This window comes from Pezoporus occidentalis, unplaced genomic scaffold (assembly GCF_034315485.1).
Source record: "Pezoporus occidentalis ecotype Australia unplaced genomic scaffold, CSIRO_AGI_Poc_V1 ctg13, whole genome shotgun sequence".
Lineage (NCBI taxonomy): Eukaryota > Metazoa > Chordata > Aves > Psittaciformes > Psittacidae > Pezoporus > Pezoporus occidentalis.
In genome coordinates this window covers 1,964,338-1,978,041 of record NW_026913103.1, presented here as the reverse complement: position 1 = coordinate 1,978,041, position 13,704 = coordinate 1,964,338, and the positions used below count along the sequence as shown (strand labels likewise).

The 13,704-nt window shown below is 37.2% G+C and overlaps 1 protein-coding gene across 6 annotated transcripts in view; it reads right to left on the bottom strand.

Moving 5' to 3' along the window:
* The window catches only part of ADGRB3 (adhesion G protein-coupled receptor B3), a 465,858-nt gene that overhangs the window by 242,802 nt on the left and 209,352 nt on the right, over window positions 1-13,704 (bottom strand). For all 6 annotated transcript variants that reach the window (XM_062608135.1, XM_062608134.1, XM_062608138.1 and 3 more), the window contains one exon: window positions 13,264-13,370. In XM_062608135.1, coding sequence (XP_062464119.1) covers window positions 13,264-13,370 — 107 coding nt within the window. The remainder of the gene's footprint in view (window positions 1-13,263; window positions 13,371-13,704) is intronic.

Sequence of the window (13,704 nt, the reverse complement as noted above, 5' to 3'; positions counted from 1 at the left end):
TTTTCAGTCTGTTTCAGTGTTCAGGAATATTATTTAATCTGTATTTTAAAAGAAACAGAGTAGGTCTGAAGATACAATTATGTATGTTCAGGTATGCATTGGAATATTTATAAACTAATATTGTGTAAGAGTCTTTTTCCTTTTCTATACATTTAACATTTTATGAAGGAGATTGCTAAAGCAATATCAAATAATTTTTCACTTTGTCATCAGTGAAATTAGTTAGTAGTCTCAGTCTAGATCATGATAACGTAATAAATAAACAGTATCTGCAGAAATAAAGGAAATCATATATTCCCTTTTCTTATAATAGAAAAGGAAAAAGTAATTGGTATACATTGTCTTAAGAAAGATCAAGGATATATATTAAGGAAAACTTTTCAGCTGTAAAGGAATTGACATACTATGGTTTACCTGAAAAGTCTGTGAAGTTTTCTATAGTGGAGGCCTTAATAGCAGTCAAGAATAACAAAATGATGCAATAATGCAAGTATAGCTGATTCTGATGGGACAGAAGTTCGGGCTGGATGGTCTTACGAATTTCCTTCCAGTTCTATGATTCTGTAACAGGTCCCTCTAAATATTCTGAAACCCAGACTAGAGCCTCCTCTAATATACCTGAAACATAAATGTCAAAGTTTAAGGAGTGCCCTGAAACTGAACTTTTACCACTGTCATGGTATGCAATCTGCTGCACCAAATTTCTGCAGATACTGTGCTGCAGTCTGTCTCTGTGCACTCTGCTGAAACCACTGCAACCCTGTGCTTTAAGGAACCTATTCCAAATTTACATTGATGAAGACAAAAATTAGGATTGTTTCACTATATACAAACAGTTTTCCCGCTGTCATATGCTTCTACATTTGCTTGGGCAAAATACTCCTCAAAACTGTTTTATTTTCAGAGAAAAGAAGCCAGCTTAATTACACAGAATCCTGTGCTCTTCTAGACATTCACCTCAGGCAATCTAAATCTCTTCACAGATGTCAGAGAAGCAGTCAGTGCTCTTCTATATGTGATGAGGTGATTTGAGAATCTTTGAAAAAAAAAAAATCCAGTATCTGCAGAAGTCAAATGTGTTTTTAAAAGAAGAATGTGACCAGCTCAGAGGTTTGCTTGGTTCTGTCCACACCCTCTTTCTCTACACTCTTTCACAAGAACTATTATTTGTTCAAGAGATTTTTTTTTTCCTCTCTAAATAAATGATTCCATAGTACCTTTTTTTTTTAATCAACATAATCAGTATCATCCAGTCTTTGAGATATAACCACCAATTAAGTGACAGAAAAGAGAGTAACAAATGCCTCTAGGGATGAGAAATGACTAATAATTAAACAGATCATGTCTTTAGGTGGGGTTTTATTTATTTATTAATTTATTTCTTATCACTTTGTTGACCAGGATTTCTATTATTGTTTTATTAAGTACTGCTATTAAACATTGCAATTATCTATGATTAAATCCTGCTCACGTTGGCATGCTGTTGGAGAGATCTTGTTGTTGTTATTGTTGTTTCCTTTTTTAACCAGAGGGCATGTCTTCAAGATTTGTGTTATCTATGTATAATGCAACAGGACAAGAGCAAGAGTTGAGAGGAAAAGAGAATTATGACTCTGACAGGGTTGTTTTCATTCTATGGCAAACATAACATTGCTTGAGGTAAAGTCTCCTGGCTCTCCACACTGACTGAATGGCTGAGGTTGAGGGGGTGACAAAGGAACATGCTACAAATTATTTGTCTTTCTTTTATTATAGTATGTGGTCATCCTAGTAAGTATGTGACCCTAAAACTTAAAGCTCAGATTAAATGCTTCCATTCATATGTTTATTTGATTTTAACCAGTTTCTAGATTTACTTATTTTTTTTTTGTTTCTATACAGTTATCCCAACAATACTCACTTCTGCTTGCAGGGAAAAACAGCACGGTTTCTTCAAGAGAATTAGCATTACTGTGAGCCCTGATTTCTGAGTGGGAGTACAGCAATAAGTAGCAGGGCAAGAGAAAAATATTTTGTCCCTCATATACTTAAATCTGATCTTAAACACGGTGGGGGAATACAGAAAATAAAGTAGCGGACAAAAAAAAACAGGGGAATGAATGTAAGTGTAAAATGCTGTGACCATTTCTATGCCTCTAGCTGTCTAGCCAAATTCTTGCAGTCATTCTGCAGCTCTGTTGGAGTGAAGGTTCCTTCAGTTCTCATAGACTTCAAGGGAAAAATTAGAGGAATTCTTTCTTTATTGAATTCTTAAATGGCCTTCATCTCTTGTTTTACCCCTGGCCGTACCCTTGTGAGTTCACCTGTTGGCTACAGTGTTGGGAACACTGTAGCGATCAGGCAACAGCTCTCGCTGCTGCAGCAGACACAGCAGCAGCCGCAAGAAACCATGTGAGCCCATTTCATTTAACAAAGATTACTCTTCGGTAAACCAGACATGGAAAGATGATTATGGCTGCTCAGAAGATAGTGGGGACATTTCCTGAATTTAACAAGTGGAAATAGTTAGCTACTAAAAAGCAGATATGTAAAAGCAGAAAGGAAGAAAAACAACTTACCTATTGAATTATAGTTGTGATGTGATAAAGCAGAAAACCAGGTAAATGTTTGGAGAAAACTTTGTATAGCATCTCTAAGATTGAGATGCATGAAATATGTTGGAAAGATCATAAAATCATTTAGGTTGGGAAGCACTTTTAAGATCATTGAGTCCAATCATTAACCTAACACTGCCCAGTCCAGCGCTAAATTTTGTCTATCAGTGTCACATCTACATGTCTTTTAAATAACTCCAGGGATGACGAATTCACCAGCTCCAAGAGCAGCCTGTTCCAATGGTTGAAGTTTTTCCTAATATCTAATCCAAACCTTCCCTGGCACCACTTGAGACCTGTTCCTCTTGTCCTATCATCTGTTACTTGCAAGAAGAGGCTGACACCCACATCACTACTACCTCCTTTCAGGTACAGAGAGATAAGGTGCTCCCTGAGCTTCCTTTTCTCCAGGCTAAACAATCTCAGTTCCCTCAGCCCCTCCTCATGAAATCTGCTCTCCAGACCCTTCAGCAGCTTTGTCGCTTTTCTACGGACCCACTCCAGCACCTCAATGTCTTTCTTGTAGTGAGGGCAGAGAACTGAATGTAACATTTGTGGTGTGGCCTCACCATTGCTGAGTACAGGGGGATGATCACTGCCCTGGCCTGCTGGCCACACTATTGCTGATAGAGGCCAGGGTGCTGTTGGCCTTCTTGGCCACCTAGGCACAAGCTGGATCATGTTCAGCAGCCATTAGTCACCACCCCCACATCCTTTTCCATTGAGCAGCTTTCTAGCCACGCTTTCCCAGGCCTGTAGTGTCGCATACGGTTGCTGTGGCCCAAGTGCAGGAGCTGGTACTGAGCCTTGTTGAACCCCATAAATTGGCCTTTGGCCCATCAATTCAGCCCACCCAAATCCTTCTGTAAAGCCTTTATATCCTCAGGCAGATCAACACTTCCACCCAACTTGGTGTCATCTGCAAACTGAGGGTGCACTTGATCCCCTCTGCCACATCACTGATAAAGATATTAAACAGAACTGGCCCCAGTACTGAGCCATGGGGAACACCAGATGTGACTGGCTGCTAACTGGAGTTAACTCCATTCACCACAGCTATTTGGGCTTGGCCATCCAGCCAATTTTTTATCTAGCAGAGTACACCCGTACAAGTCACAAGTAGCTGGTTTATCCAGGAGAATTCTGTGTTAAAGGTTTTGTGAAGGTCTAGGTAGACAACATCCACAGCCTTTCCATCACCTATTAAGCAGGTTACCTTGTTACAGAAGGAGATCAGGTTAGTCAAGGAGGACCTGCATTTCATCAACTGATGCTTACTGGGCCTGACCAACTGGTTGTCCTGTCCATGCCACATGGTGGCACTCAAGATGATCTGCTCCATAACCTTGGCACCAAGGTCAGACTGACAGCCTGGTAGTTCCCCAGATCCTCCTTCCAGACCTTCTAGATGGGCATCACATTTGCTCACCTCCAGTCAACTGGGATTTCCCTGGTTATCCAGGACTGCTGATAAATGCTTGAAAATGGCTTGGTGAGCACTTCCACCAGCTCTGTCCATACCCTTGGGTGAATCCCATCCAACCCCATAGGCTTCTGTGTGTCTAAATGGTGGAGCAGGTTGCTGACCATTTCTCCTTGCATCACAGGGCCTTCATTCTGCTCCCTGTCCCTGTCTTCCATTTCAGAAGGCTGGCTACCTGGAGAACAACTGGTCTTAACTATTGAAGACTGAGCAAAGAAGGCATTGAGTACCTCAGCTTTTTCTCATCCTTTGTCAATATGCTTCCCCTCACATCCAATAAATAATGAAGATACTCCTTAGCTCTCCTTTTGCTTTTAATGTATTTAAAGAAACCTTTTTTATTGTCTTTAACAGCAATAGCCAGATTAAGTTCTAGTTGGGATTTGGCCCTTCTAATTTTCTCCCTGCACAACCTCACGACATCCTTGTAGGCCTCTTGAGTTGCCTGCCTCTTCTTCAAAAAATCATAAATTCTCCTTTTTTTCCTGAGTTGTAGCCAAAGCTCTCTGTTCAGCCAGGCCATTTTGAAGTGCAGATTTATATTGGTGGGATCAAGCACTGTAATTTCATGAATGGAGAAGGTACCACAGAAGCTTTAAATACATTTCACTCTCCTCATTCTAAGTTCCTCATTTTTGGTGCCTTTTGTAATATACAGTTTAAAAAAAAGGAGCCATTCACTTGGTATAAAGCAGTTGGTTTCTAGCCTACATATTTCATATGAGTGGCTGAAGTATAAGGTTATTTCCTCTACTTGGCAAAGTGCATATTTGTTTACACACAGTAAAGCAGATCTGTTAGGAGATTGAGAAAGAGATAGTAACTTTATAATAAGTTATTAAAAGCACTCTAACATCCAACATTTCAATCCATGCAAGAAGTTTGGCAGGGCAAAGCAGGCAGAACTTTCTCAAAACCAAATGAGTGCCCTCACCATCAAGCAAACAGCAGTACAGAAGTCATTAGCTTTTATCTGAAGTTTTAATCTTCCCCTGTGCAGAATGGAAAAATATTAGTGAGGCAAGGGAAAACTGTTACCTGCCATAATCTTTTGATCAGTTGCTTTCTGATGTGAGAGAAAACAGTTTGCCATCCTTCTGTCAAGAATTGAAGGTGACAAAACAGAGTAGACTTGTCAATTCTGGGCTTATCATGGAGGCAAGGTAAGGAAAGCAGATCATTTACTAATATAACTTCACTTCCCATCAAAGGCTGCAAAGGTGAAGAGCTGGCATATACCAATATAAGGGCAGACTGAAGCAGAAAAAAAAAAGTTGTTACCTGAGGCCTGTACATTCAGAACTATGAAACTAAGCCTGGTTCCTTTACTCTGCGGCTATATAAAAAGAAATGAAGCACTAAACAGGCAAAAAAAGAGCAGTAAATTTTTTAGGAGGAGTCCTTTCATTCCCCAGAGTATAGCAGTCAATTTCAGTGAGAAGTACATGGACAGGCTGATACACTGCCCTTGTAATATGATTTGGAAAAACAAAATCATCTCTAATGAGCTGCACTGAGCAAATAATTATTCACCTCAGAGTTCTTTTTATCAAATTATATTTTAGCCAAGCACTTGCAAAATGTGAATAACACTGCTGCAGAAAAAGGGGAAACAAAATTACAGTATGAGCTAGAAGCAGCAGAAATGCATTTTTATGGCCGTATTATCAGTTTGATATGCAAAGATTCACCTGCATAAGTTCCTATAATCCTTCAGAAGTGCTAATATCTTGACACCAGCGTGATATTTCATATGTAAATTTTTCCTTATTAACTCTCAAGAGTTAAGAGGTTTTTTTTTGGTTTTCCAACTTCTTTCTGATAGAAAAGCAGCTCAGCTCGCACAAATGCATGTTTGATTTGGGTGTTATATCACTGAAATTGTCACAAATTAGTATCTTATTTTTATCAAAGCAACTAAATGCAGAATTTCATCATCCAGATTTAAAAACTGTACTACACAGGTTTAGAAAATGGGCTTATCAATCAGTACAGCTTTTCTTATAATATTGGCAATGACCTTCAGAAACAGCATTTTGATGACAGGCTTTAATCTTCCTCACTATTTATGAGTGTGGTACTATTCTCATTCAAACCAGAATGCCCAAAATCTTTAGAGGAAGTCTTATTTTAGGCAAAAAGGCTATTTTAGTGTGTGGCGAGTCAGTGATATATTACTCTTATTTTTTAAGTAGATCCCTCACAAAAATCTTTTTTTTTCTGATTCAATAAATCCTCTAACTTAGAACACATGCATAACAGTAGAAAATAGAAATAGCCCTGTATAGTCAAGTATTTTCTCCATTTACATAAAATCAGTTTCTAATACTCTGCCGCAAGATCTTATTCATTAACAGTTTTCATTAAAATTGGTCATGCAGGCTTCAGATATTAATCTCATAGAGATCTCATAAGCTATGAAACATCATTCCTCTTCCTTACAAACTATTTTAATCCCATTTTCATTTGCTGCATTACCATGGCTCTAATTTATTGGGTTTGATTTTTGTGGGGGCAGAGGGTGACGAGTTTCTTTGTTTCGGTTTGGGTTTCTTTTGCTTGGTTTTGTTCTGTTTTGGGTTTTGGTTTTGTTTTTTTTTGTTTGGTTTTTTTTTTTTTTTTTTTTTTTTTTTTTTTTTTTGTTTTTTTTTTTTCTAATTTAGGTGCCCATCATCCATGGACTGGATTAAGAATATAGAAGAAGCCTTTAAGTATGAAGCAGTTGTGCATACAAATGATAATATAGGATATTCCAAATGCTGGGGTCTTAGTTCTTAGTCTTCTTTCTTGTAGCATACCAAATTTTACAGGCTTCAAGAGAGGATGAAAATATAATTAACTCTTGAAGCATTTTTTTTTCTTGGATACCATCTGAGGTAGGCCTATGGACTCCTAATCACTGATTCTGTTCTTGGTCCTGCAGTCACTCACATCCAGTCACAGAACAAATAATTGGATTTCTTAGTCTCAGGAAAGATTTCACCCTGTTTATACAAATGAACAAAGAAAAAAAAAATCAAAGCACCAAAACAAATTTCTCATCAGGTCAAATCCACTTGAGGTTTGCCGGTTGAAACTTGAAAGAAGATGAGGATTGAAACTTAAAAAAAAATAAATAAAATTGGAGAATGCATTCCCCATTACCTTTTACAAGAAAGACTAGATATCTTCTTATAAGAGATACAGTAGTTCAAGAAAAGGTCATAAAATAAGTCATACTTATTAATCATGACAGCCTCCTTCTGGATCTAACATTTAGAAATCAATAAAGACTAAACCAGAAATTAGATATCACAGGAATAATTGTTGCAGCAAGACTAATTAATAGTTCACTAATATACAGTTGAAATGCTAGAAATGAAATAAAAATGGAAACTCAAACTATGCCTATGAGTGGAAAAAAAAACCTCAAAATTTTGAGAAAGCAGGGAAATTTCTCCCTCCTAACCAAAATCTGGTGATGAGTATGTGACCAAAAACTATCCAGAAGGAACTGAAGAAAGGATATCCACTGCCAGTAGATCTTACTTAACCTTACTTCACCTCCATTCACAACAAAACAGACACTTGGAAGAATTTCGTTGCTGTAATTTCCTCTTTCTTAAGGACACATTTAACAACTTGTGCATTATTGGGCAAAATATCCCTCCCTAGTTGCAGAGATGACTGGCAATAGTGCTGAAACACCACGCTTGGCCAAGAGTGTTTCCTTAATGCAAAGCCGCAGGCACTGCAAACACACTAGGGTAATACAAGAAATTCAGAACAAAAAGTGATATATAATCTGCAGTGTTTCTTTTTCTGTTCATCAAGTTATTGCTTGATCCTCTAGGTCACGATTCCAGAAGGCAAGGCACCTATTTATCACTTTGCATTTTCCACTTATAGTGCTTTAGTTAGAACAATTGTAATTAGATTCCTTAAGTATTATTATTATAGCTAACTAAATAATTTCCCAAGGGTCTATGTCATGGATTTTGGCATTTTTGTCCTTTAATTTGTTCAGTGAATAATTTTTCATATTAGTCAATTAGGTGTATAAGCTGGTCAAATAGTATTTGTTGAATTCATTTGATAAGTGATTTGTACCAAATGTTGGATAAATTATTCATAACTAATTGGTTCCATTATTCAAAATGATCTAATTATCATACCTAGTCTTAAAAGGGGCCTGTATTCATAATGCACAAGGTAAATTAAACTAATGAAAGTACAGGCTGTGCGTTTGTTGCATAGCTGAAGTGCATCATCCTCTTAACTGCTTTTACTGAAGCTCCTACACATGAATAGTATAGGGCATAGTGCCCTTGAAAGATGTAAGCTGACTGTCAATCTGCACTCCACAAGCTAAACCATTCCCCTTCACTGTTTCATCGTATTCCACTGAATAGTCTCTTCAGACGCCTTGCAGTCATTTTATTTTTACCATGCTAGGGATTTTGTGCTGTCATATGGAGAAGTATGATCATTAAGAAGGAACAGTGTCTAGGCACTAACTCAGATGACCACAGGTAAATTTCTTGCTTAATCAGTCTCACTCAGTTCTCCATAACCAAAAAATGGAACAGAACCTGATTTCAAGCATATGTTAAGCAGATATATTGATTAAAGATTCTGAATTACTCTGAAACTGTTGCAATAAAATAGTAAGTACAATATTGATGCATGTATCAAAAAGTGGAAAACCCTGATTTCTTCTGAGGTGCCAGTACCCTGCATCTGAAGTGCCAGTACATGCCTATCTGAGTAGAGGCAGTAATTCTGCGTAGCACATTCTGTAAGCATCTGGCGAAAGAGCTAAATTATTCATGATGCTGGGGGTTATGAGCAAAGTATATTATCTTTAGCATCACAAGTGTATTTTCTACTTTACTGACTCTTCATCTTTTCAAACAGACTTCCAAATAGATTTTGAGATTAAAAGATAATGCCATTTAGCATGATTTACATAACCACCATCTTGGTCTCCACAGACATCTTGACTCAAGCTGAAGAACACACAGAATAGCTGAGTTTCTGATATTTAAATACTGCTTATTAAAGGTTGAAATTTGTCCTATGTCACTTGCAGGTGAGTATTAGAGAAAACTGTACAAATACAAGAAGCTTTGTGCATGAGGCAGTGAACCTACTCTAGGTACATATAGTGAGGAAACAGTCTTCAGCAGTCAACTACCTGTGGTTATATGGTAAAATTCTACGCCACATACAGTGTAGAATTCTGGCTTAATGAGAAGAACTGCTTAAAACCTGTATTAACATTTCCAGGAAAAGTTTATCTTTAGGAAGAATGTTTTTATTCATTCATGAATTTTATTCATCCTGATGTTAAGAGTGGAAGTCTACGAATTAACTTTTCAGGATTTCTGCCTCTTGTGAATTTCCAATTTTCTGGAATCATGGGAGACACAGAATCACAAAATCATTCAATCATAGACTGAACTAGGTTAGAAAAGACTTTTAAGAACATCAAGTCCAACCATTACCCCAAGACTGCTAAGTCCACCACTAAGGTTCACTAAAAATGTGTATATTTTTTGAACGATTCCAGGGACAGCAATTCCACCGCTTCCCTGGGGAGCCTATTCAAATGCCTGACTATCCTTTCAGTGAAGAACTTTTACCTAATATCCAGTCTAAACCTCCCCTGGCACAGCTTGAGGCTGCTTCCTCTTGTCCTCTAACTTGTTACTTGGGAGAAGAGACCAGCCACTTCCTTGTTCCATCCTTCTTTCAGGTAGTTATAGAATCACAGAATAGATGAAGTTGCAAAGCATCTCTGGAGGTCATCTGGTCCAATCCCCCAGCTCAAACATGGTCATGTAGAACAAGTTGCCCAGGATCATGTCCAGACAGCTTTTGAATGTCTCCAGGGATGGAGACTCTGCAACCTTTCTGGGCAACCTGTGCCATTGCTCAGTCATTCTCACAGTGAAGAAGTAAAAAAATGTTTCCTGACATTCAGAGAGTACCTCCTGTATTTCATTTTGTCCACAGTGCCTCTTGTCCTGTCACTGGGCACCACTGAAAAGAGCCTGGCTCTGTTTTCCTTGTACTTTTCCTTCCAGTACTTATATATATTAAGATCCCTCCTTAGTTTTCCCTACTCTAGGCTCAACAGCTCCACCTCTCTCAGCCCTTTCTTGTAGGAAAGATGCTCATCTTAGTGGCCCTTTGCTGTACTTGCTCCAGTAATGCATATACCCTTGAATCCCTCAGCTCACAGTTCAAGCTGCCCAAATGTAAGGTGTTTCTACTATACAAAGAGTAAATACAGGTAAATAAAATAGCTATGGGAATATTGTCTAGCCCTGAGGCCAAGAAACATAGACAGCTTGTAATCCTCATGTTAAACTCTCTGCCTTTCTGTCCCCCCACAAAAAAATGTTTTATTGCCTGCTAGAAGTGGTCTCCCTGCCATGCTATCCTCTAAAGGATGCTAGTGACTGTTCGGCAGAGTGCTCACTGGTAAGTTTCCAGTTCAGAAATTGTGTAGTGAGGTTAGTAGGGTCTGTGGCCAAGGCAGCATTCTCTGGCTCCCAACATATGAAATGCTTTTCTCTAGAGAGTATGTGCTTGGGCACAGCCCCATGTGAATTCAAATATATGACTTCTGTGTTGTTTCTGGAACATATGTGGTTTGTTTGGAGGGAAAAAAAACAGGTATCCATGTGCATTCCTCCACGTGGGTATATTTTAATGTGTTAAGTATTTTATGTATATCAATTGCTTTAATTCAACTTTAGAAATATCATTTTTGAAGACTAGTTTTATGTATTTCAGGTAAGAAATGAAAGGGATTCGGCTCAGACTCAGATTTTACAGGAACATACAGAGAACTGAGTTACACCCCCCACTACTCCTGGTCTGAGTTGGCAGAGTAACTTTATTGGTAAGTTAAACACACTGAGGCATCTCACAAATGCTTTCATAAGCACACATATTTATTATAGCAACACCGTCTGTCAGAAGCTTCCTTATAAAGCCCTATTTTCAGGGATTTATAGAGCGGACATATGTATCGTGGGGGGACGAGCCTACATTTGCAGAGCGATGACCTTATAGGTCTTTACTCTATTTTCTACAATTCTTGAAATAAGCTGTGTTGTTCACTTTGAGAAGGAGTAATATGTAAACCAAGCTGATTTTCTTTGTGAACAGCTTCAAAGTGTAAAAGAAATCAACTTTTCTCCTTTAATTTTTATGCATATAGACAAAACTGAATGATGTTTAGATGCTTGCATAATTTTAAAGAAGCCTTAGGTATTTTTAAATGTTCTTTGGCAAAAGTTATTTCACAGTGTGATCTAATCATACTTTTAATATTTAGAAAAAAAAAAGTATAGAAAACTAGATAAATCTGATCTGGGTTAAAAATGTCTTCTTTTGTCCAACAATGACCCCCTCCTGCTGGGCAGACTTGCTGCTCTTCAAAAAACGTCAGTGCCTCACCAAAAGTTAGCCAGGTAAGTCAAACCACTGAATAACACGAAAGAGCTTGTCCCACTGTTTGAGTTGCTTATGACAGACTTCTAGCAATAGCATAAAAAGAAATGCCTGAATATTACTAGAGAATCAGTGACATGAGGATCAACACTATGAATAAATGTTGATACGAAATCTGAAAAGGTAAGAGCAGATGAAAAAAACTCTAAAAGGACCATCTTCTCATCATGCAGGTCAAGATGACTAAATACTTCAAAATATTTCAAAATCCTTTAACTATTTCAGAAGATTGGAATATTTAAATAAAATAAGGAAGTGATTTGCTTAACTTTGATATATCTCAATGTTTCAATCACAGAAAAGTGATTTTTTGACCTACCTTATGACATTATTAGTATTTAAAGCTGTGTGTATGCATATATACATATGTATTGCCTGTGGTCATTGCCTTTATTATGCTATTTATCAAAATAAAGACTCTGAGAAAATCAAATACAAATATATTGAGGTCAATGCCCACAATGTATGTTTCAGCATACTATATGCAGCTGCTGCACAATAATACAATATCAAAAATATAAAATGCAAAGTATTTACAGCCAACTTAAGGTGTTTTTCTTTAAACATGAACACTAAAGAAATAGAACAATATACAGACAGCTATATAAAATAGGAAAGTTTCTTTTCAGTAGGGACTTACACTGTGTTATTTTAAAAGTAATGCTTACTTTGTCTTACCCTGAAAATAATCCCGGGCCTCAATTAAACTGGAATCTAATGAAACAGAAATGCAGCTCAAAGGAATTTATAAAAATGCCCTCTATCTGGCAAGACAGATTTAAGGAATGACAGCCAGGCTACTACTTTTCAAGCCACCAAAGATTTTTAGACATGCTACAGAAGTGCTCCTCTGCTAAATGATAAATGGAGAAGTGGCCTTTGGAAAAGGAGGCAGAGTAATAAGAGTGTCAGTAAAATATATCATGTAGGCAAAACTCATTGTCCATGAGTCTTCTTCAAGTAAGTTCATCCCACAAATAGTATTAACCTGGCTGAATGCTTTGGTTATGGAAATAGAATGTAATGAATATACCTAGAATATACCATGGTAGTATATTTATAATGCAATATATACAATGTATTACATCTATGCATATAAACATGCTTAGGTAGTAGATAAATGTATAATGCATGTGCCTTGCAACTAAACTTTTTGTTAAGCATACTAAAAGCCCCCATAATATTTCTTCATCTAGAGCAGTAGCTTTAAGCTATAATCATTTCCTATCGTTACATTTGAAGGTGAAGTTATAAATTTGATAACAAAGAGAACATTATTTCTGACTTCCTAGCGTGCAATTAAAGAATTCAAGGTATTATAAAATTACTCATCAGGTCACTCTTCCAGTAAACCTCATTTATTCACGTCTCATTTTCTAATAAACCAAAATATGTCTTACCTCTGACCTCTATAAAAATTTCACAGTGGACATGAAAGAAGGGAATCTGATTAATTTTTCCATTTTTACAGTAAGACAGCTTTTTTTTTCACTCAAACCCCAACAACATATAACATTAGAGTAATATATATTAATACAAATTCTTCTTACTTAGGTCGATTTACCTCCTGGCAGTCATTATCAGAAATTTTACTTGAAACTAAATAAGTAAGGGATTTTTTCACACTAGTGATTAGTAATGAATAAACAGAGCAAGTACTAAAGCTGGCTTTGCACCTACTGAATGCTGCAAGTGTCTGTACTCATTTGATATGCATCTAGCAAAGCTTGGATGTTCCCAGAAAGCCACTCCATGAGCACTGAGAGAGCAGCGTCTGCTAGTGGTGCCTGTAATTCACAAAGACAGAAAATATTTATATAAGTGAGAGCAACTGGAAAGAATGAACCTTATTTAAACTACATTCCATGCTATTTCAAAAGCACACAGAGAAACAATTTCATGCAATGATTGTCAGTATACAGAGAACAGTAGTATAAGATCCTGAAATACATTTCAGTGTTCACTTGGTGGGGTTATAGCAGTCTTTTCTTAATTACAAAGATTTTTATGTTTTGCTTCATTTTCACTTTGCCTGATAGGTTATGTCAAATTGATTTGTTCTGAGCTTTTTCTCTCTGGCTATAATGCATATATGCATGTGTATACATATATACATATATA